Consider the following 20,620-nt stretch of genomic DNA (forward strand, 5'->3'; position numbering starts at 1 on the left):
TCGTGAAAGGGTGTTGAGAAAGAATTTGGAGACCACTGTGATAGCTTGGCAGTATTTTTGTGGAGCTCCTCCAAACCCAAGAGGATGGGTAGGTGGAGGAGAGAAGATCTGAAGGTACACATGTGAAACACTGTTAGCTTTGAGAAGGGTTGTGATTAGTTTCCTGGAGTTTTGCATCTGAGTCATAAGGCACACACTGGTGAGCACAAAAAATACTAGTAAGCAGGGCCTCAGGCAGTGTTCTCAAAAAGAATTTGTGGCTAAGGGTTTTTTTTTTTTTACTTAGCATTTTTTGGTTTGCTCACTGTGACTGTTCAGCCAGCTGCTTAACCTTGTGTTTACATGACCCAAACCACATTGTTTGTCTTGGAAACTGGAGCACCCCAGGCAGATGGGCTGCTGGTGACAAGGGCTTTCCCCCCGAAACCTAACTTCATTTGAGGGTGCAGTTCAGCAGCAGAGCCAAGCTGATCTGAAGTCTTGTGGCCAGCAGGAGGGGAGGCACTGCTGTCTTCTCCACTGCTGACCAGCTTCTATGCCTCCCCCAATGCATGTGTAGAGCAGGTATGTTTTAAATCCTGCTCCTGAGAATATCATAGTATTAGTCTAAGTCTTACCAGATATTTGTGGAACTTGGGCTTCTCAGTCACTTAATATTTTTGAAGATGTTTTCCTGCAACACATCTTATTTCTTCCTCAATAAGATTACCTGTGAGACTATGAATAATAATTCCTCAGTTAGGTGACCAACTGGATAGCTGAGGAGGACGGAGGTGAATCCTGCATCTATTACATACCACCAACTCCTGGTCAATAAAAAACTGCACACATAAGGAGCGCAGGACAGACCTTGCGCGAACGCAGATGGATTATTCAGCTCCTCTGGGATGTGCAGCCTTTGATCATGGCTGTGTGACACGTGGAAAAAATTAATTTGCCATAGCCAATAACAGGAATGAGTACGTGTACACACATCTCCTGTTCAGTTGAAATGTTCAGTGTTCAGCACTGTGCTGGCTTTTATTTTCTTGGGGAGGGATGTTCCACACTTACCCCAAGTTCCAGTTTTTTGTTGAAAAAAATACCCAACTCTATACATGAATCATATGGATTTGTGACATAGAATGAAAAAGTAGAGATGGCAGGGCTCCTGATATATTAGATGCAAACACAAGGAGAATCAGGTGTTCAGCACAAATATCCTCTGAAATAATAAACAAATGTTTTGTATAAATAGCAACTCATTCAGTAAAAACATAAGGCTGCAGAACAGTTCAGTTTATGTGGCTTATGTTGAAAAATATGGCATGGAATGACTGAGTCAAGCAGGCTGATGCTTGGGAATGGGATCATTTGTTTTGCACAGTTTTGGGTTTCAGAAGGAGGCCTGCCTGCTGCCAACGGGATGTGCTTTTTTTGAATTTGGTTTGCACAATAGGGTTCTGGAAAGTCAGAGGGGTATTGTGAGGGGGTATTGCCAAAGTATGTGATACACAAAAGCAAGTAAAGTGATGGGAAGCTGTTTGTGTGCCATGTGACAGGAGCTGTAGCATAACTTTCCTTTTGCTGTTTGGCCATCGTTAATAAAACCCAGGCATGACATTACAACCAAGTTTCTAGCAGCTTGATCATAATTTGCCGTTGAATCAGATGGCTGTGGCAGGGGGTAAAACAGGAATCGACATGCTTCTTGTTGTGAGCCAGCAGGGAGGAAATGGGGAGGTGAGAAGCAGGGGTGCAGGGGGCTTGGTAGTGGCATACCTGTTTCTCAGTCATGTGATGTCTGTTTTTGTTGCTCAGGAAGGATGCTGTGTCCCTGAACCCAAAATATGGGGAGAGGGAGATGAGAAACTTAATCATCTTCAGGCAGATGAGAAAGTAACTGAAGGCCTGGTTGTGAATGGTGTCAGGCTTTTGCTGTTTTGTCTGTAGAGGGCTGCAGAAATCACTGTAACTTACTCAGTCCTGTGGTGTTTCTTGTTGTTGTTTTCTTCATTTTGTGATTTCCCTTTCTTAGTAAACATAGTATCTTTCTGGCTTTGCTGTTAGATTGCCCTGCTTTTCAGTGAATCTCACCTCTTGCTCATCATTCAGTGGCTGTTTCCACATTGCTTAGTACTTCTCTGAGTGCTGCACAGTGTTTTCCTGCCTTAAGAGTGAGTGGCTTTTCCTTTGTAGTCCCTTCTTCCTTGGCCACCTTGTGCAAGAATACAGAAAGGCTCTTGACCTGAGTGCAGATGAATGTTTCCTTGCTTTCTAATAACCTTGCAGTTTGGCTGAGCTCTCGAATATTCAGAAAGGTTGAGGAGGAGCCTCGCACTTGTACGTAGGACATCTGCGTCCCAAGTAATGTCCTTGGTGTGCTGAGTTGTCAGTAGGACTGTGCTAGAGAAGACCAGGCGTTAGTTCTTTGACGCTTGTAAATGCTCTTTTCCCTAGGAAGTGTGCCCAAACTTCTTCCTGTGGCACCAAGAGGCTGGAGGGGGGCGAGTGTGTGTTGTCTCCACGTGAAGCTTGCTTCTGCTGCATTTCTCCTTACTGTAGAGCTGGAGACATTGCTTCTGATGTTGCTTCTGGACTGCTGTCCTGCCTCATCTTTGTGGAGAGTGCTTTTTGTAGTCTCATACTCGTACAGAGGACAAGATTTAACAGTATCTCCTGACTACTTTTTGAGGGTGCATCTGCTTGGGCCCATGACTGTGATGCAGGGAGCTACTGCTGATGGAGCTGCTTGTGGCCTCAGCAACATGAGAGCTGCGAGGCAAGTAACTTGGGATTGAAGCTTTGCATTGCATTAGTGTGATATATAGAAGTGATACAGCTGCTTATTTTGAGTTAGCTCATGGGATTGCAGAAACAGCTAAGAAACTGCCTAAGAAAACAGGGTGGAAAAAGGAAACGAGACAGTTTCAAGTGCTTTAGATGAATGTGTCAACCTCTGCAGTTAGAAGGAGTGGTGCTTTGTGTGGGTAGCACACCATTTGACATAAAGCTAAACTGGTTTTCCTAGGAGCGATACACAGTATAAGGTCCAGCTAGAAGACCAGCCCTTCTGCAGGTGATGTTGGAGCTGCTGGGGCTGGGGGCTGCCTCCACCTGCACCCACTGCGATGCCAAAACCCGACACAGCGGAGCGTGGGCAGAAACCTCCCATGCCCGCGAGCCTCCCTGGCACAAGGCACCGTGACCTGCGGATCTCCAGCACGGCACAGGGGATCTGTGTGTCCTTTGGACGCCTGTCTCTCTCTGTATGCTCGTTTTTGCCTGGTCAGGTGTAGCTTTGCATGGTGAACAGCTGTATTTAAGCCTTGATACAATTGCTGGAGCGGTACCGAAGTGGCTGCTGCAGTTGGTCGGTATCAGCTGGCTACAGGAGTCCTGGGAAAACACTTTTTTCCTCTCGGGAACCTGCAGACCTCAGTCTGGGGCTTTTACTACACTCATTTGGGAGCATTTTGTGCTGCCACCCGAGGGAGATGAAGATGACAATTTATAAGCCAATTTACACACTAACAGGAAGGGAAATGGCTTATTCAGAAGTAAAAGCATGAAGTTGAAATACTAAAAAACATTTTCAAAGCAAAATTCTGCTGTGCTTGTCAGTATTACCAGCAAAGTCATTTTGGGCTGCAGTTAAATGGCTACTGTGGGTGCTTTATGGATGCACATACATATAAACTAGATTTCAGAACACATACTAAGTGTTTTGAACTTTGACTACAATGGGTTTGTTTCAGAAAATGCAAAATATTCTTTTGTGAGAAGAAAGTTTATATAGCTATAGGATGAAAGGAAAAATCTTATGAATAAAAAAGACCTAATTGGCATCTGCCATTTTTTGTGGGGTGGTGTCGAAGGTACTAAATTATCCTTTGACTAAGATCTTACGGGGTTTATATGTGCAAAATAATCAGAACATGTTATGCAAGCTGGTTTTTAACAAAATAAACCAGTTAAAAAAAACAAAAACAAACCCAACATTGAAACTGACATTTTACCGGCATGTTTGGGTTTCTTATCTAGTAGTTTGGTATAATTTTGGTTTTATTTTTATGTCAGTAGATTTTTAGGTATTTCTTTTGCAGGTTGAAAAGTCTTGATCTTAAACTGATTTCTCCCCACCTCCCCTGTCATGTGTTAATTAAACCAGTCCTTATTTTATTTGAACTTCTGGTAGTTTTGAATTTTTAATCTCTATGGCTATTTTTGTTTTCCAGGTCAGATGTACAATTGCCTGTAAGTATCATTCTGTTTCTCAATTTTTAATTTTTTTTATATACCTCTTATTTCTTTTAATTTATTTTAAGAAAGATACAGCTGTATCAGCTAAGTATTTAAAAAAACTTCCTGAAAAGAATTTTTAGAAATAGTATTCAAAAATGTGTGACATTTCGTGCAATGCATTTAAGGATTTTTAAAGATATGAGTGTGTACTTTAATCCCTTTGCTTTTCAGTTTGCAAAGAGTTCTGGTAAAATCTAGTATGGATTTAATGTGCTTAGAAAGATGGAAAATATACTTAAAGGCATTACAAAACAAACAAACCCCAAAACAAAAAAAGACACCCAAAGTTGATGCCTTGACGATTTTCTGAAGTGAGGAGAGCAACTGCTGTACTTGTTAAGATGGCAGATTTTCATGTGGCAGAAATTTCCAAAAGTACTTGCAGATGAGTTCTACCTTAATATCAAATGTCAGACTTGAGTGAGTTAGCTTTTAAATTTCAGAATCAACTCTCTGCATGCTCTGGGCTGTGCTGCATCAACCTGAAGTTGTTTTCGTAGGTATACCATGTCTCTTCCTTACTTGGGGGAACGCATTGCAAGGGTATGAGAATTTTGCTCATACACTGAGGGGAAGAGACAAAATTGGTATGTCAGGTTAAATAAAGCAGCTAGTTTCTGATAATATATGAGGAAAATACACACCCTGAATGTGGATGCAAGTTTGTTCAATTCCTTTCAAGCAAAACTGCACAGAAAAAAAAGATCAGATCATGGTAGCTTTCATTCAAGCCATGAGCAGAGTCAGTATATGACCAAAACAATGTGGCAATCTCTTAATCTAATTCAAATAATCTCAGAAGAGTTAAACGTGGTAAAACCAGGGCATGTGCAGTGAAATATCTGTAGGAGAACAACTGGGAAAACAGAAGTGAGTGGGTCTGTGCATGGTATCTGTAAAAATGACTATGCTTTTGCCAGTGGGAAACCTGAAGTTTTGTAATGATACTTAGTGCTTTTTATTCTTTCTTTCAGGCACTGAGGATTGCAGCTCAAGAAATGTAACTGCAGAAACAGGAACCAGTAGTAATGACAATTTATCAGTAAACTCTACAAGTGGGAACAAAGCCTACGGAGGTGGAAGATCCACCAGGGATATGTCACTATCCAACAGAGCAATAAGTGATCGGAACAATGTAACACGTAAGTCACTTGGAATGTGACTGGCATGTGAATTTTCAAGGTGTTTTTAGATGTGCTTTTATACTGCATTAGCATTTTAAGCCTGAACTCCAGCCCAGAGTGCAAAGAGCCTTGCAGGGGTGCAGATCCAGCTCCTTTACTGGAGTAGAGAATGAGCCAAAGAATTGTATCTGCACAGCTGACTGGGAGTGCAATTTAATGCTGTGATTAGTGTGTAGCCTTGAAGTAGTTTTATCACTGTTAGGTTTGGGCTTCCTTCTCTCCTTATGTTAGCTTTTTAGGTTACAGCTGCAACAGTTCAAACACACTCTGACATACAGATTTGGAATACATGCATAACAGACCACAGCTGGAGTACCCTGGTGTGGAGGGTGCTGTATCATCTGTCTGGAGGACAGGTGTGTGATTTTTGCAGCTAGAAAGGCTTTTCCCTTTGGAATAGTCAGATTAGGAAACATAACAGCAAGTTGTGTGTTTCAAGTCTTTCTCAGCTCCCTGCGTGAAGTTGACCGCTGAGGCAGATAGGAAGGTAGTCACTGCTGCACCCAGACAGTTTTACTCCTTGAGATGAAGTGATCCTTGAAGTGCATCCAACATGTAAGGGTGGCTTGATCATTTTCCCAGACTGATTACTGTTTTACAGAGACCTGTTATTTGGGTAGGGTGGGGAGAAGCGTGCTTTGTGTTTGTCAACAAATATTCTTGCAGGTGAAAAGATTATTTTTTTTCTTCTCTTGCCTTTCACAGAGCCCGTCCCTGTTCTTGGTATCAAAGCAGAATATGTTGGTATGACTTACATTAGCTTAACATGGGAAGTAAATGACACTGCTTCGAACTCCTACACCTACAGGATAGAGGTTGTAAATGGTACTTCTATTAGGAACCTGACATCCACTGTCACCACAACTAATATTACCGAGTTAATGCCTGGGACGTTCTATAATTTCACAGTAATTGCAGTCGTGAATGATGATGAGACAGAAGGAGAAGGACTGTCAATAGGCCTGTATACAAGTAAGTCACAGTTTCTTGCAGCCCTGTTTCTGGTGGTTTGTAATTTTTTTGTGCACCTCAGGGCTCTACCTACCTATGTGAGGATTATAATTCAGTACTACTCTATGTAGACATGATATATTAGTCCTGGAGCCTAATCTGGGCTGTATGCAAAGGGTGGGATGTTAGTGTGCAGCGGAAACAGCCCAGATGTTTTTGTTTTGTTTTTAATTACCTTCTTTCCCCGCTTTCACCTCCATCCTCATCAATTTCCTACCTGCCTCTCTGGATTCCCAAGGGAAGCCCTGGGAGCAGTGGTCAGTGATGGCCTGTGCTTCTCCTTTGGAGTGTCGAAGGGAGATGATGTGCACTCAGAATGACCCAGAATGACTTTTCTTCAGTGTCTCTTAGCTGCCCATTGATGCAGAAGCATCCGGGAGCATGTGGTGATGCTGTTGGGGTGCCCTGCGCTCTGAGCAGTGAGTGATGTGAAGAGGGTGAGGTAGCGGTGTGCTGTGTTCCCTCTGTCCGTGTGTGTGAGCTGCAGGTGTTGCTGCAGGGTAACAGATTGTTGTCTTGCCTTTCACAGAGCCCAGCCCAGTCCAGGATCTCAAGGCGGAGTATGTTGGTGCTGAGAAAGTCAGCTTAACATGGGCAGTGAACACCACTGCTTCCAGCCCCTACACGTACAGGATAGAGGTTGTAAGTGGTACCTCTGTTAGGATCCTGTCATCCAATGTCACTGAAGTTGAAATTACTGAGTTATTCCCTGGGACGATGTACAATTTCACAGTATTTGCAGTAGCGGCTGATGGTCAGACGGAAGGAGAAGCGATGTCCATAAGCCTGTACACAAGTAAGTCACAGTTTCTTGCAGCCCTGTTCTACTGTGCAGCTCAGAGCTCTACCTACCTGTCTGACAGCTGAAATATAAAAATGTTGTGTGTAGATGTGATGTTATAATCCTGGAGCCTAATTTGAGCTGTCTCCTAAAAATGGGGTCTTAATGTGTGGAAGAAACACGTCCCTGCTTTAAAAAGAAATGAAACAAAACCCACCTTCCTTCCCTTCCATCATGATCTCCTCATATCCCCTCATATGGGAGATAATTTCTTGTCGCAAGTACTGAGTGAGCCAACTATGAGAGATTCCCTCCTAGACTTGCTGTTTGTTAATAGCGAAGGACTTGTGGGGGGTGTGGTGCTAGGTGGCTGTCTTGGCCATAATGATCGTGAAATGGTCGAGTTTAACATTTTCAATGTAATGAGGGGGGAGGACAGCAGGCTTGCTACCCTGGGCTTCAAGAGAGCAAACCTTGAGCTATTCAGGGAGCTACTTAGCCAGACTACCATGGGGATCTTCTTTTGAGGGCTTTTAGCAGTCCACGAGTACTGCTGATTTTTTAACCACCTTTTAGAAGCACAAGAACAGGCAATTCTGCTGTGTCATATGTCAAGCAAGCAAGGCAGAAGACCAGCTTGGCTGAACAGGGAACTGCTCGTGGAGCTCAGGAGGTAAAAGGAAGTGTTTGATCTCTGGAAGTGAGGTCAGGCTTCTCGGAAATACTACAGAGCTGTTGTTCGTATATGCAGGGAGAAGAATGTAGGCCAAAGCTCAGTTAGAGTTGAAACTGGCTGATGTTGTGTCATACAACAAGAAAGGTTTTTTTAAGTATGTTAATGACAAGAGGAGGTCTAAATAAAACATTGGACTGATACTTGCTGAGGATGGTCACCTTAGTAATAAGGATGAAGGAAAAGCAGAGGCATTCAATGCTTTTTTTATTTTGCCTCTGTCTTTCATAATACTGATAGACCTTGGCTTGCTGGTCCCCTGAGCTGGAGGACCACGTGTGCAGGACCGGTGACTTTCCATTTGTGGACACTGAAATTGTAAGGGACCAGCTGTATCAGCTGAATGTCCGCAAGTCCCTGGGGCACAATGGGATTCATCCCAGCGTTCTGAAGGAGCTAGCGGATGTAACAGCAGGACCCGTTTTGGATCATCTACCAAAGGTCTTGGGAGTCTGGGGAGGACCTTGCTGCCTGGAAGCTAGCCATTGTTATTCCAGTTTACAAGAAGGGCATGAGGAAAGATCCATGGAACTATGTTAGTGTAAACTCAGTTTCTGGAAGTATTATGGAGAAGATCATACTAGATACTGCTGGAAAGCATTTAAGGAATAATGCAATCATCGGGGACAGTCAGCATGGGTTCACACAGGGGAAGTCCTGTTTAATTAATTTGATATCCTTCTATGATAAGGTCACCTACCTAGTGGATGAAGGCAGTAATGTAGTTTTTCTGGATTTTAGTAAGGCTTTTGGTCCTGTCCCTCACAGCATCCTTCTGGACAAGTTGTCCAACTGTGGGATAAGCTGGGTTCACGGTGTGCTGAGGGAAGAACTGGCTGGGTGGCAGAGCTCGAAGGGTTGCAGTGAATGGGGCTGCATCTGGCTGGCAACCAGTCTCCCGCGGTGTTCCTCGGGGCTCAGTTCTAGGGCCAGTCCTGTTCAACGTATTTATCAGCTACGTGGAGGCAGGAGGTGAACACACCATTAGCAAGTTTTCTGGTGTTGCTCCCAAACTGGGAGGTGCTGTTGACTTGCTTAAGGGACAGGAGTCCTTGCAGAGGCGTCTAGGTAAATTGGAGCACTGGGCTATGATTAATGGGATGAAATTTAATAAGACCAAATGTCAGATTCTGCATATGGGACGGAGTAACGCCAGGCACAAGTATGAACTGAGAGAGGAGTGGCTGGAGAACTTGGCTGCAGGGAGGGCCGTGGGGGTGCTGGCTGGCAGCAGGCTCACTATGAGCCAGCAGCGTGCCCTGGCAGCCAGGAGGCAAACCGTGCCCCGCGGTGCAGCAAGCACAGTAGAACCAGCGGGTCAAAAGCGGTGGTTATCCCTCTGCATTCAGAGCTGGTGTGGCCTCACTGAGTACAGCGTGCAGTTCTGGGCCCTGCCATTGCAGAAGGATGTGAAGGTCCTTGAAAGGCATCCAGAGGAGGGCAACAACGCCAGTGACAGGGCTTGAAGGCATGTCCTATGAGCAGCCGCTAAGGACTTTGGGCTTGTCTAGTTTGGAGTAAAGGAGGCTGAGGGGCAACCTCATTGCTCTCCCAGCTTCCAGAGAAGGAGATGCTGAGCTCTTCTCCCTGGGATCTGGTGACAGGACTTGTGGGAATGGTCCAAAGCTGTGGCAGGGGAGGTTTAGACTGGACAGTAGGAAGCATTTGACTGCCCTCTCGGTAAAGAAACATCAGAACAGGCTTCCTAGAGTGGTGGCCGATGCCCCAAGCCTGTCAGTGTTTAAGAGGCCTTTGGACAATGGCCTCAATAATATGCTTTAACTTTTGGTCAGCTCTGAAGTGATCAGGCAGCTGGACTAGGTGATCCTTGTAGGGCCCCTCTGACTGAAATAGTTAGTCTGTCTCTTTCCTGACCACCTCTGGATTCCCAAGGGAAGCCCTGGGAGCAGTGGTCAGTGATGGCCTGTGCTTCTCCTTTGGAGTGTTGAAGGGAGATGATGTGCACTCAGAATGACCCAGAATGACTTTTCTTCAGTGTCTCTTAGCTGCCCATTGATGCAGAAGCATCCGGGAGCATGTGGTGATGCTGTTGGGGTGCCCCTGCGCTCTGAGCAGTGAGTGATGTGAAGAGGGTGAGGTAGCGGTGTGCTGTGTTCCCTCTGTCCGTGTGTGTGAGCAGGTGTTGCTGCAGGGTAACAGATTGTTGTCTTGCCTTTCACAGAGCCCAGCCCAGTCCAGGATCTCAAGGCGGAGTATGTTGGTGCTGAGAAAGTCAGCTTAACATGGGCAGTGAACACCACTGCTTCCAGCCCCTACACGTACAGGATAGAGGTTGTAAGTGGTACCTCTGTTAGGAGCCTGTCATCCAATGTCACTGAAGTTGAAATTACTGAGTTATTCCCTGGGACGATGTACAATTTCACAGTATTTGCAGTAGCGGCTGATGGTCAGACGGAAGGAGAAGCGATGTCCATAAGCCTGTACACAAGTAAGGAAGCAGTGCCTCCCCATTGCCTGTAAACATTCAGTTTGAACCAAATTGTCCTGCTTTTTTACCTTCGGTGTGCAACTTCGTACTATTTATCATTGCGATGTTGCTTCGCTCCTGTGAACAGGAATGCAAGTGGTCTTTGGTAAAACGGAAAAGAACTGTGATTTTATGTGTATCTGTGTGTGCCCGTGTTGCCTGTAAAGCAGTTATTTCATCAGCTTGTCTGCTCAAGAATACGTAGAGATCTGGCTGCCACAAAAGCATGATGTTTTCTAGACTTGAGGGCTGAATAGGCCCCCTACAATGTTTCTGGGAGCAGGTTATTACAGCTCATATCAAAGGACATAGTGTGCAGCAATGTGGTGGCCAAGATCACAGAAGCTTTTCGTTCCTGAAGATTGGTTTGAGCTCTTGATGGAGTCCCTGGACTGGAGCTCCCATTGCTGTGACGGTGCCTAGGGCCGCACTCAGTGTGGTGCCATTTTTGTTGGCTTTGTGCCATGGCACCTTTTTCCCCAGATCAGAGGGACGGATGGGAGGGTAAGACCTTTCTTTTGTGTCTAGCTCAAGGGTAGAAAGGGAACAGGCAACTCCCCCACAAAGCAATTGGAAGCAGCGTCTGCTGGAGCTGCTGCTGAGTAGATGAGCTTGTCTAAGCTGCCTGGGGTGGGTTTTGCCTGCCTGGTGTTGGTGCCGAACCAGCCTTGCACACACAGCCCCCTGGGTGGGTCAGCTCTTGGACCTGCTCAAGGAGCCCATTTCCTTCTGCTGATCTTGAGGTGACTCTGGGCTGAAGGGGTCAGGTTAACACGTACAGGCACAATTCTGAGTTAACAGACCAAGACTACCCTGCACTTTGCTTCCTTCCCTGATTTCCATCTGTCTGGAAACCCACTGTGGAAACAAATAATTTTAGCATGTGAAATTAACTGAAGAGAATATCCCCCAGAACTTCTGTGGCTTTTCTAGAAATGCCCCAGCATGAATGTCTGAAGCTGGTCATTGGTACTGTAGGAGTGCTGCTTGGCTGCAAATAATGTTCGTTTTATATGGAATAAGGAAACGTGGCTGTGGCTCTTCTTTCTTTATTTCTCTGTCTTGCCAGATTGTTGTCTTGCCTTTCACAGAGCCCAGCCCAGTCCAGGATCTCAAGGCGGAGTATGTTGGTGCTGAGAAAGTCAGCTTAACATGGGCAGTGAACACCACTGCTTCCAGCTCCTACACGTACAGGATAGAGGTTGTAAGTGGTACCTTTGATAAGAACCTGACATCCACTGTCACCACAACTAAAATTACTGAGTTATTCCCTGGGACAATGTACAATTTCACAGTATTTGCAGTAGCAGCTGATGGTCAGACGGAAGGAGAAGCGATGTCCATAAGCCTGTACACAAGTAAGTCACAGTTTCTTGCAGCCCTGTTTCAGGTGGACTGTATTTGTGTAGCACAGGCCTTTGCCTACCTGCCCGAGGGGTGTGATTGGGTACTACTGCAGGCAGGGGTGATGTTTTGATCCTAGAGCTGGAGATGGCCAATCTGCCGACCTTGGGGTGTTAAAGTACATCAGAAGCATTGCTATGATAGAAAGCTGTTGGTGAAGTTCGTCCCCAAGGCTGGCAATACAGAGAAGACGTTTTTCCCCAGGGACCTCTCTCTTTAAATCTGGAAAAGGAGGTTGCATTCATTTCCAAGAGGATGGGGGCCTGAAATTCTTGTTTTAAGGGGCTCCCGCAGAAAGCATATTGTGCCAGGGGAACTTTTGTGAGCTGAGGTTCTGTAGCTGCTATCAGGCTGCAGCAGGAGAGTGGGATTTAGGCCACGCTAGTTCAGGAGAACTGCACTGGCCATCCAGTACCTTGCCATGTTGAATATCAAGTCTTGACACATGGTGGTGGAAAGACAATTTTAGAGCTGTCCTGCAAGGCTGTAGCCCAGCTTGGTCATTCCACAGGGTGTATTTGAAAGAAAACATGCCTGTTCTTGTCATTTGTGTTGTCCTGAAACGTACGTGCACGTGTGCCCCTACCTTTCCAGTAAAGTCCCAAAATTTTCTCCTGTGCTGCCTGATGGCTAGTAGCTCTGTTTTGAAGATGCAGAGAATAGGGTGCTGGAAAGAGGGGTTTTGGAGATGGTCTCTCTGCCACGGGAGTGAGTGCGGGGCACAAGAGTTGCAGAAAAACAGGGAGCCTGGGCCATCACCTCTGTTCCTCTTCCAGTGATATTTGATCTTCCTTAGTTTTTGCTGTGCAGAGATGTGGCACCATTGTCTTTCCCGTCTACTCTTTTGTCCTTGCTCACCTCTCTGGATTGCCAGGGGAAACCCTGGGAGTGCTGGCACCATTGTGACCTGTCCTGCTGCTTTTGAACATGAAAGGAAGATTGTATTTGAGTTGCCTCTTTTTTTGCTTTGCTGTTACCAGCCACTAACGCAGAAGCATCCGGGAGCATGTGGTGATGCTGTTGGGGTGCCCTGCGCTCTGAGCAGTGAGTGATGTGAAGAGGGTGAGGTAGCGGTGTGCTGTGTTCCCTCTGTCCGTGTGTGTGAGCAGGTGTTGCTGCAGGGTAACAGATTGTTGTCTTGCCTTTCACAGAGCCCAGCCCAGTCCAGGACCTCAAGGCGGAGTATGTTGGTGCTGAGAAAGTCAGCTTAACATGGGCAGTGAACACCACTGCTTCCAGCCCCTACACGTACAGGATAGAGGTTGTAAGTGGTACCTCTGTTAGGAGCCTGTCATCCAATGTCACTGAAGTTGAAATTACTGAGTTATTCCCTGGGACGATGTACAATTTCACAGTATTTGCAGTAGCAGCTGATGATCAGACAGAAGGAGAAGCGATGTCCATAAGCCTGTATACAAGTAAGTCACGGTTGTTTGGATCCCCATTTCTAGTGGACTGTGTTTTCCTGTGCAGCACAGGGCTATGCCTACCTGTGAAAGGGTTGAAATATAATACAAGGCTTACCTGGCCTATCTACTAAGAATAAGGTGTGAATATGTAGAGGAAGCATAGCTCCAACTGTATTTTATTTAAAGAAAAAAAAAAACCCAACAAACAAACAATAAACCACAACCATCCACCTCTAACCCCACCGCCTGCCCTGAAACAAAAAATCCACACAACAACAAGCCCAAAATCCAACTAACCAAAAAAACCCCAAACAACAAACATACAAAAGCACGCCTTCCCTTCCCACCATACTGATTCCTTTCCTGTCCACCTCTCTGGATTCCCAAGGGAAGCCCTGGGAGCAGTGGTCAGTGATGGCCTGTGCTTCTCCTTTGGAGTGTCGAAGGGAGATGATGTGCACTCAGAATGACCCAGAATGACTTTTCTTCAGTGTCTCTTAGCTGCCCATTGATGCAGAAGCATCCGGGAGCATGTGGTGATGCTGTTGGGGTGCCCCTGCGCTCTGAGCAGTGAGTGATGTGAAGAGGGTGAGGTGGCGGTGTGCTGTGTTCCCTCTGTCCGTGTGTGTGAGCAGGTGTTGCTGCAGGGTAACAGATTGTTGTCTTGCCTTTCACAGAGCCCAGCCCAGTCCAGGACCTCAAGGCGGAGTATGTTGGTGCTGAGAAAGTCAGCTTAACATGGGCAGTGAACACCACTGCTTCCAGCCCCTACACGTACAGGATAGAGGTTGTAAGTGGTACCTCTGTTAGGAGCCTGTCATCCAATGTCACTGAAGTTGAAATTACTGAGTTATTCCCTGGGACGATGTACAATTTCACAGTATTTGCAGTAGCGGCTGATGGTCAGACGGAAGGAGAAGCGATGTCCATAAGCCTGTACACAAGTAAGTCACAGTTTCTTGCAGTTGCTGTTGGGGTGTGTGTTCCTGTGCAGCGCAGGGTTCTGCCTACCCGCCTGAGGCTTGAAGTGCAGTATTTTTTCAGGTGGAATTGCTGTACACAGCCTACCTGCAGTCAGTGATGTTATAATATGTGGGGGGGGAATTGTTGCCTTCTTGTGGAGCAGGCCCTCAGGCTCTTATTTTGAAGGGCTTTCACAGAACGTGAATTGTGTCTTGGGAAGTTCCCCCTTTGGAGGGGCCCGGGCTTGCAGCTGGGCTGTCAGCAGTACTGTGCTGTGTGGTGCTCAGCCACGCTGCTCTCTCAGCTCGGCAGCAGAGAGAAGGTTGAGGTATTCCTGTGATCCTCATGCTGGGCATCGTGACCGTTTTCCCCCCTTGTGAATATATGCTGCTGTGTCCTTTCCTTAGTTTTGTCCTGTTTTGTCTGAGGTGAAGTGAATCTGCCCCAGAGCTCCTCGGTGGGGTTTCCAGAGGTGCCCCAGAATCAACCTGTTTAAGAGAGTCTGGTACTGTGAAAGTGCTGCTTGGCTATTTGTAATTCTCAGTCTTTCCAAAATGTGCAAGTGTGGCTGTGCTTCTGCTTTTTCTCTCTGTGTTTGTCAGTATTTGTGAGCATTGATGGAGTCTCCTCTTGACTTCATGGACCCCAGCCCTGTGTTCCATACCCAGCCACAGTATGCTGTTCTTTGGTTTTTCCCATGGAGCACAGATGATACTTCTAACTACGCGTACAGGAGAGAGATACAAAGTCATGGTTCCTCCTCTAGAAACCAGACAGCCAGCGTCACCAGAGCTGTTATTACAGACATAAACCCTGGAACCTTCTATAATTTCACCGTATTTGTAGGGGTAGCTGACAGTGTCACTAGAGGAAAAGAAATCTTTATAAAATGCAGTAGAAATAAGTCCCAGTCACTCACAGCTATGTTTTAACTAAATCTGTTTCTTCTGGTAGACAATTCTGATTCTCCTTATTTTCTTAAAGTAATCCCCTTTTTTAATAGCAAAATAACTTAATCCATGAGGGTTTTTTACCCCTTTATTTGGAAGTATTAAATCTTCATCAAAGTAGTAGATAACTTTACTGTGTGTTAGAATAGTAAATGTTACAGGAGTTTTGTTCTTGAAGGCCAAGTTTTAGGAGATTTTTAGTTTAGAGGGACCTTTCCTCAGTGTTACTGCTATGTTAACTTTTAAAATATCTTTTTGTATCTGATCATAAGGTTGGAATTTTTATATTGTGTCCTATAGGACACTCACAGAAGCTGAGATGATGTTGCTGCTGCTCTTGAGGATGGCTGCTGCTGTGCTCTAAAGCACACAGAGGTTATGTTTTCCAATTTGTTGACCACTAAGAGTTTTATGTAATTATACATGGAGTTAGTGTCAATCTACATACTACTTTAAAAATGTTCTTGGAGTAGTATGTTCAATGGTTGAACAGTATTTTGGAAACTTTGCTCATCCTGTCAGATACTCAACCTAAATTTTCTCAGTAAACCTGTCTGCAGCGGAGTCAGAGGACACGGAAGAGGTTTGTGTTCTTAGTGTGCTGAATACTTCTCTCCCCTGTAGGGTAGTAAGTCCTTCTAGGCAGTAGCTTCACCTTTTTAAAAGTGGAAAGGAGTACTCAAGTTTTACAGACATGTATACACAGAACTTATAAATAGACATCTTTTTCTATTTACGACAATACTTGATTTCTTCTCTTTTTTTTTTTTTTTTTTTTTTTTTTCCTTCCAGTTCCTGCAGTAGTGAATTCATTTCATTGTGAACCAGTGGCCAAGCAGTCTTCCCTGATGCTGAAATGGGAATGTCCTTCTGGTAACAATTCCGGCTTCAAAATTAAAATCTTTAATGATACATGGGAAAAAGAAGAATGGGCTCCATCCTGTATGAGAGAAGGCTCAGAGGAAACCTTCAGAACATTGTCTTTGGATTATTTCAGGACCTATGTTGTTACTATTGCAACTCTTTCAAATAGTTCTGAAAGCCGTCCAGTGCAGCAAATGTGTAATACAAGCATTACTGGTGAGCATTAACATTTGAGAATGAAAGATATTTGTAGAACCGAAATATTAACTTAATGATTACAGAATACCAAACTTGATGTGCAGTACATTATCAGCCTACAGATTATGAATAAAACACTACATTCATGCAAAGTCTAATGTGACTCACAGTAAATACACATTATATGAACAGCACCAGTATTACAGCGTTTTCATGATTGGAAAACTTTTCTTTATCAATTGTTAAGGTACTAAAAAAATTTCTGTTTATAGACCCACCTGCTCCAAGCAAAGCTCCTTTAGTCAAGGCAGTCAGTCACAGCTCATTATCTGTTGAATTCTCTGATTTTGAGTCAGTGAATGGACCGTTGAAAGCCTATGCAGTGATGATCGCAACAGAAGAACAAGGTAAGATACTGTGATCGTATCTTGTAGCTGTGTGAAACAATTATGAGACAGCATTGTGTTTTAAATTCTAAAGAGGAGTTAAATGGATAGAGAAAAAGCTGACTCATTATTTTCAATCACCTTTCAAAAATCACAAGGCAAATACTTTGGTTACTTGAAGTCAGATCACTCCTTGTTTTCAGAAAGCCACTGTTTTAACTCAGCCTTTTCCAGCCGGATTTATCCTTGTATGTAAGTGTCATATGTATTGCCACTGTGCTGTCGCCAACTTGATCTGCAGGTGATTCCTGCCACAAGAGTGTGTGGTATCCTTTTTTTTTCTCCCACAGAGTAGTTTTCAGGGCTACTAATATAAGCAGCTTTGGAATGTGGGATGTTTTTCCCCCTCCCTTCTTTAGCTGGAAGATGTCTGCAGTGAGATCTTTTAAAAATAAATAAAAAAAAATAAATAAAAAAGAGAACTTTCCTTCTGATGTTACTTAAAATACTTCATTAACTGAGAGGCAGTGCAAGTGGAACACTTTTGAATAGCATTGTCAGCATTACGTGCTGTGGGAGGTTGAATGCCATGGAAAGCTAGAGGGTACTCTTTCAAACTCACCTCTTTAAAGAATCAAAATAGAGAAGTGTCTTTGGTGGATGTCCAGTGATAAATCGTAAAATTAAGGAACGAACTTTGCAGCATAGGTTCCAGTTGAACTTCTTTTCATCTCTGCCAGTGCGCTGGAGGAATAAAGCAGCTGCTGGAGATTGTTCCCCCCAAGTGGGATTTCACATTCATGCTTAACCTTTGTCTTAACACTGTGGAAGTTCATCTTGCAGCAATTTGACTGTAGGTCGGTCTTCTGTGGTTTCCATACAACATATGTCCCACATATGTAGAAAATTCTTACTTTTCACATGCCTACGTAGCTGCCCCAGAGTTGCTGATTTGAATGTCGGATCTCTTGCATGCAGCAACAGCTCTGCTTGTACCTTCACCCAGTCCTGTTTAGTCTTGATGAGATTCAGCGTGTTCTTCTGTGTGATTTTGATTGCAAGTTATTCAAGAAAGAGGACTTTCAAGATGTGATTGAAATAAGGAAGATCACCCGTGTTTATAATTTAGAATCTGAGTGCTTTGATAGGAGCAGAAAACTATCCTTACAGCCAAGCATAGCTTCAGCTTTTTAGTGTTGAAATAACATTAAAATGCTTGAGATGTATTTCCCTGTCTTAAAACAGACACCATTCATTACCTTTAGGCTGGATAGAGGGGACTTTTTTCGGTTGTGTAAGCAATGGTGTATGTGGCTGTTTGAGGTGTCCTAAGGTGATGGCCAAGACATCCCCAAGGAGCTGCAGATATAACCCAAGATGTACATCTTTTTGGAATGGAAACTAGGGACTGGGCAGGGCGTATAACGTATCTCACGCAGTATTGAACACGCATTTCTAGGCAACTGAGTTAATTGCAACCTCAGCTGCTTTTAATGTAACCAAGCCAGTGCTTTAGAAGAGCTGTCTTGCCCCCTGTTCCTGCAGTTATAGTTGGTGAGAGCTTTGCTGCTGGTGGCAGGTCAGACCATGTCTACACAACTATAGAAAAGCTACTGGAGCTTTTCCACCTTTCAGAGCTCCTGCAAGGCTTCTCCTTTTTAGAGGTGAATTTGATACTGTATCTGCTTTTAGAAGGAGCTTTTGGCTTTGTAAGGCAGTTGGTAGGGAGCAGCGTATGCAAACTTCAGTCAAATGAGCAAGATTCTTCCTCCTGCAACACTTTGAGTATTTACATCAGTTTGCGCTTGAGTTGTTGGACAACTGTTATTTTGAGCTTGTTTATTACCTCTTAAGTCACATGGGCATCAGCTGTGTAATCTGCCTCAAGTTTCTAGGGTTCATCTTCTAACAACAGACACTGTAAAGGGGTGCTGTTCTGCAGGTGGTATCCTGTTGGCCACTGTTTGACTACAGTAGCCTACTCTTCTTTGTCTTCTGGAAGACATACTGCTTTGGCCAGTGCTTGTCTGTGTCAAGAAAAGGCAGAAATTAACTCTTGTCTCTTAGGGTTTAGGTGTGAGACTTCTTGTAAGATGTAGCAAGGACCTATAGCTCAGGACAAGTTTGGTGTCACCCTGAATGAGGCTTGATGCTGTTTCGGTAGCACAATGTTAGCAAATACCAATTGACTTTTTCTACACTGTTTGCATTGTACTCGGCTACATATGATAGTTGACAGAGCACATATGGCTATGGCTGGCTTGTCTCGCGAAGGGTATCCATGAGGATGCTGGAGTCTACTACTTAACACCCCTTTACAGAGAAGCTCTGCTATACATCGTGGAGGTAAAACCAGTAAGAGATTAAAACAAACAGCGTTGGGGAGTAGGGAGGTAGTTCAGTAGATTGCACTGCAGCAGAAGAGGTTTCTGAGATTGTCTGGTGCGCTCGGGCTTTCATTTCAGGCAGCTCTTACAGAGTAATGGCAGCTGTGGTTAATGTGACAGTCTCAGGCGTCGCGCCAAGCAATACAAAAATCAGTGGGTGATGTATACTACATATGTCCTTGGTTTTCCCTGAAGGTTGTGGGTCTTTGAAGTCTAAATTGAACAACACATACAAAGATTTCAAGAAGAGGACGACAGTCACCTATGTAACATACGTCATAGATACAGAGCAGGCAAAATCACCTTCTTTCCGTTCTCAGAATGGTACAAACATCATTAATGTCGGCAAGGGAAACACAGTGTATGCCTACGAAAACGGACCATTGATTCCTCTTCATTCATACAGGTATTTATCTCAAACCACTGTTTGGGTAATTTTTCTGGAGTTGAAAGCTAAAAGATTGTCTGATTAAAAGATTACAGATTTTGCTTATTACAGATTTTGCTTATGTCTGTTAAAACCATGTAATGTACCTGTCTCTCTGTCTTTGGGTTTTTTTTTCTTCTCCCTTACCAACAGGGCAAGCATTGCAGGTTTCACTAACATAACCTTTACTATGGCCGACATCATTGTGGGGGAAGATAGTTACGTATCATTTTCACCCTGTTCTGAGGCAGTTTTGCTACCCCAGGATCCAGGTATGGAAATGTCAATTACAGGACTGGTGGCTTGGCACATATACAGTGTGTGGCAAGTTTCATAACAGCAAAACACACGCTGTTCTGTTTTTTCTGTATTGAATTGTTTCTTTCTAGCTTTGCAGTGAACCGCTCTGTAAATTCATAGCTTGCATATAGCCCTGCAGGTGACCTCTTTTTCCCATGTGTGCTTTCCCCTGCAGAAGTAACAGAAAGCTGTGCTATTCATGACACACTAAAAGGGATTGGATGGCACAGTGAGACTTTGGTACAGAAACAAGTAGCAAAAAGCAGCTGATGTACTAACAGTTCTGGTAAATTAGAAGCGGATGTATTAGAATGCAAATACTGGTCCTTTGATGCCAATTTTGTATTAATTTATCATGCTTGGTTTATTATTCTTGATGAGCTTTCAATACTGGTACTGACAAAGGACACAGTAGAGAATAGATGTTTAGTAGAGCAGAGTGTGCTCTGTCACTTCTGAGGTTCTTTTGTAGCGTGTTGATTGAGCTAAATCATTACCAAGGAGGTAAATCAGTAATGAGTAATACTGGTTCTCTTTTACCAGGTGTTATTGCTGGAGCTGTTATTGGATGCCTTTTAGCTATATTGGCTGTAGTTTCTATAGGGGGTTTCATATTCTGGAGGAGGAGAAGGTAATGTGTGTTCATTATGCATTTGCTGTGATGAGGAACCACAAGTATTTCACTTCTGTATCTTTCTCCTATAAAGGCCTCTCTTTGTTTTATGCGCTTCTGCCATGAGGTTTTAAAATACGTTCTGTTAAAAACCTTGTTTGTATGTCACAGATTAGAGTGGATGTGCCAAGCTAGTTAAATTATTTTTTTCAACCCCATAGTTACAAACTGACAAGTT

At 44.2% G+C, this 20,620-nt stretch overlaps 1 protein-coding gene across 1 annotated transcript in view; it reads left to right on the forward strand.

The window, feature by feature from the left end:
• Positions 1-1,683: 1,683 nt before the first annotated feature.
• Positions 1,684-20,620, forward strand: part of PTPRJ (protein tyrosine phosphatase receptor type J) — a 29,392-nt gene continuing 10,455 nt past the window's right edge. Inside the window, exons 1-14 of the mRNA XM_040608843.1 lie at positions 1,684-1,722; positions 4,218-4,236; positions 5,259-5,426; positions 6,174-6,440; positions 7,009-7,275; positions 10,176-10,442; positions 11,573-11,839; positions 13,037-13,303; positions 13,972-14,238; positions 16,000-16,287; positions 16,542-16,676; positions 19,238-19,448; positions 19,623-19,741; positions 20,313-20,400. Of these exons, the coding sequence (XP_040464777.1) occupies positions 1,684-1,722; positions 4,218-4,236; positions 5,259-5,426; positions 6,174-6,440; positions 7,009-7,275; positions 10,176-10,442; positions 11,573-11,839; positions 13,037-13,303; positions 13,972-14,238; positions 16,000-16,287; positions 16,542-16,676; positions 19,238-19,448; positions 19,623-19,741; positions 20,313-20,400 (2,669 nt within the window). The remainder of the gene's footprint in view (positions 1,723-4,217; positions 4,237-5,258; positions 5,427-6,173; positions 6,441-7,008; positions 7,276-10,175; positions 10,443-11,572; positions 11,840-13,036; positions 13,304-13,971; positions 14,239-15,999; positions 16,288-16,541; positions 16,677-19,237; positions 19,449-19,622; positions 19,742-20,312; positions 20,401-20,620) is intronic.

This window comes from Falco naumanni, chromosome 10 (genome assembly GCF_017639655.2).
Source record: "Falco naumanni isolate bFalNau1 chromosome 10, bFalNau1.pat, whole genome shotgun sequence".
In the NCBI taxonomy this organism is placed as follows: Eukaryota; Metazoa; Chordata; class Aves; order Falconiformes; family Falconidae; genus Falco; species Falco naumanni.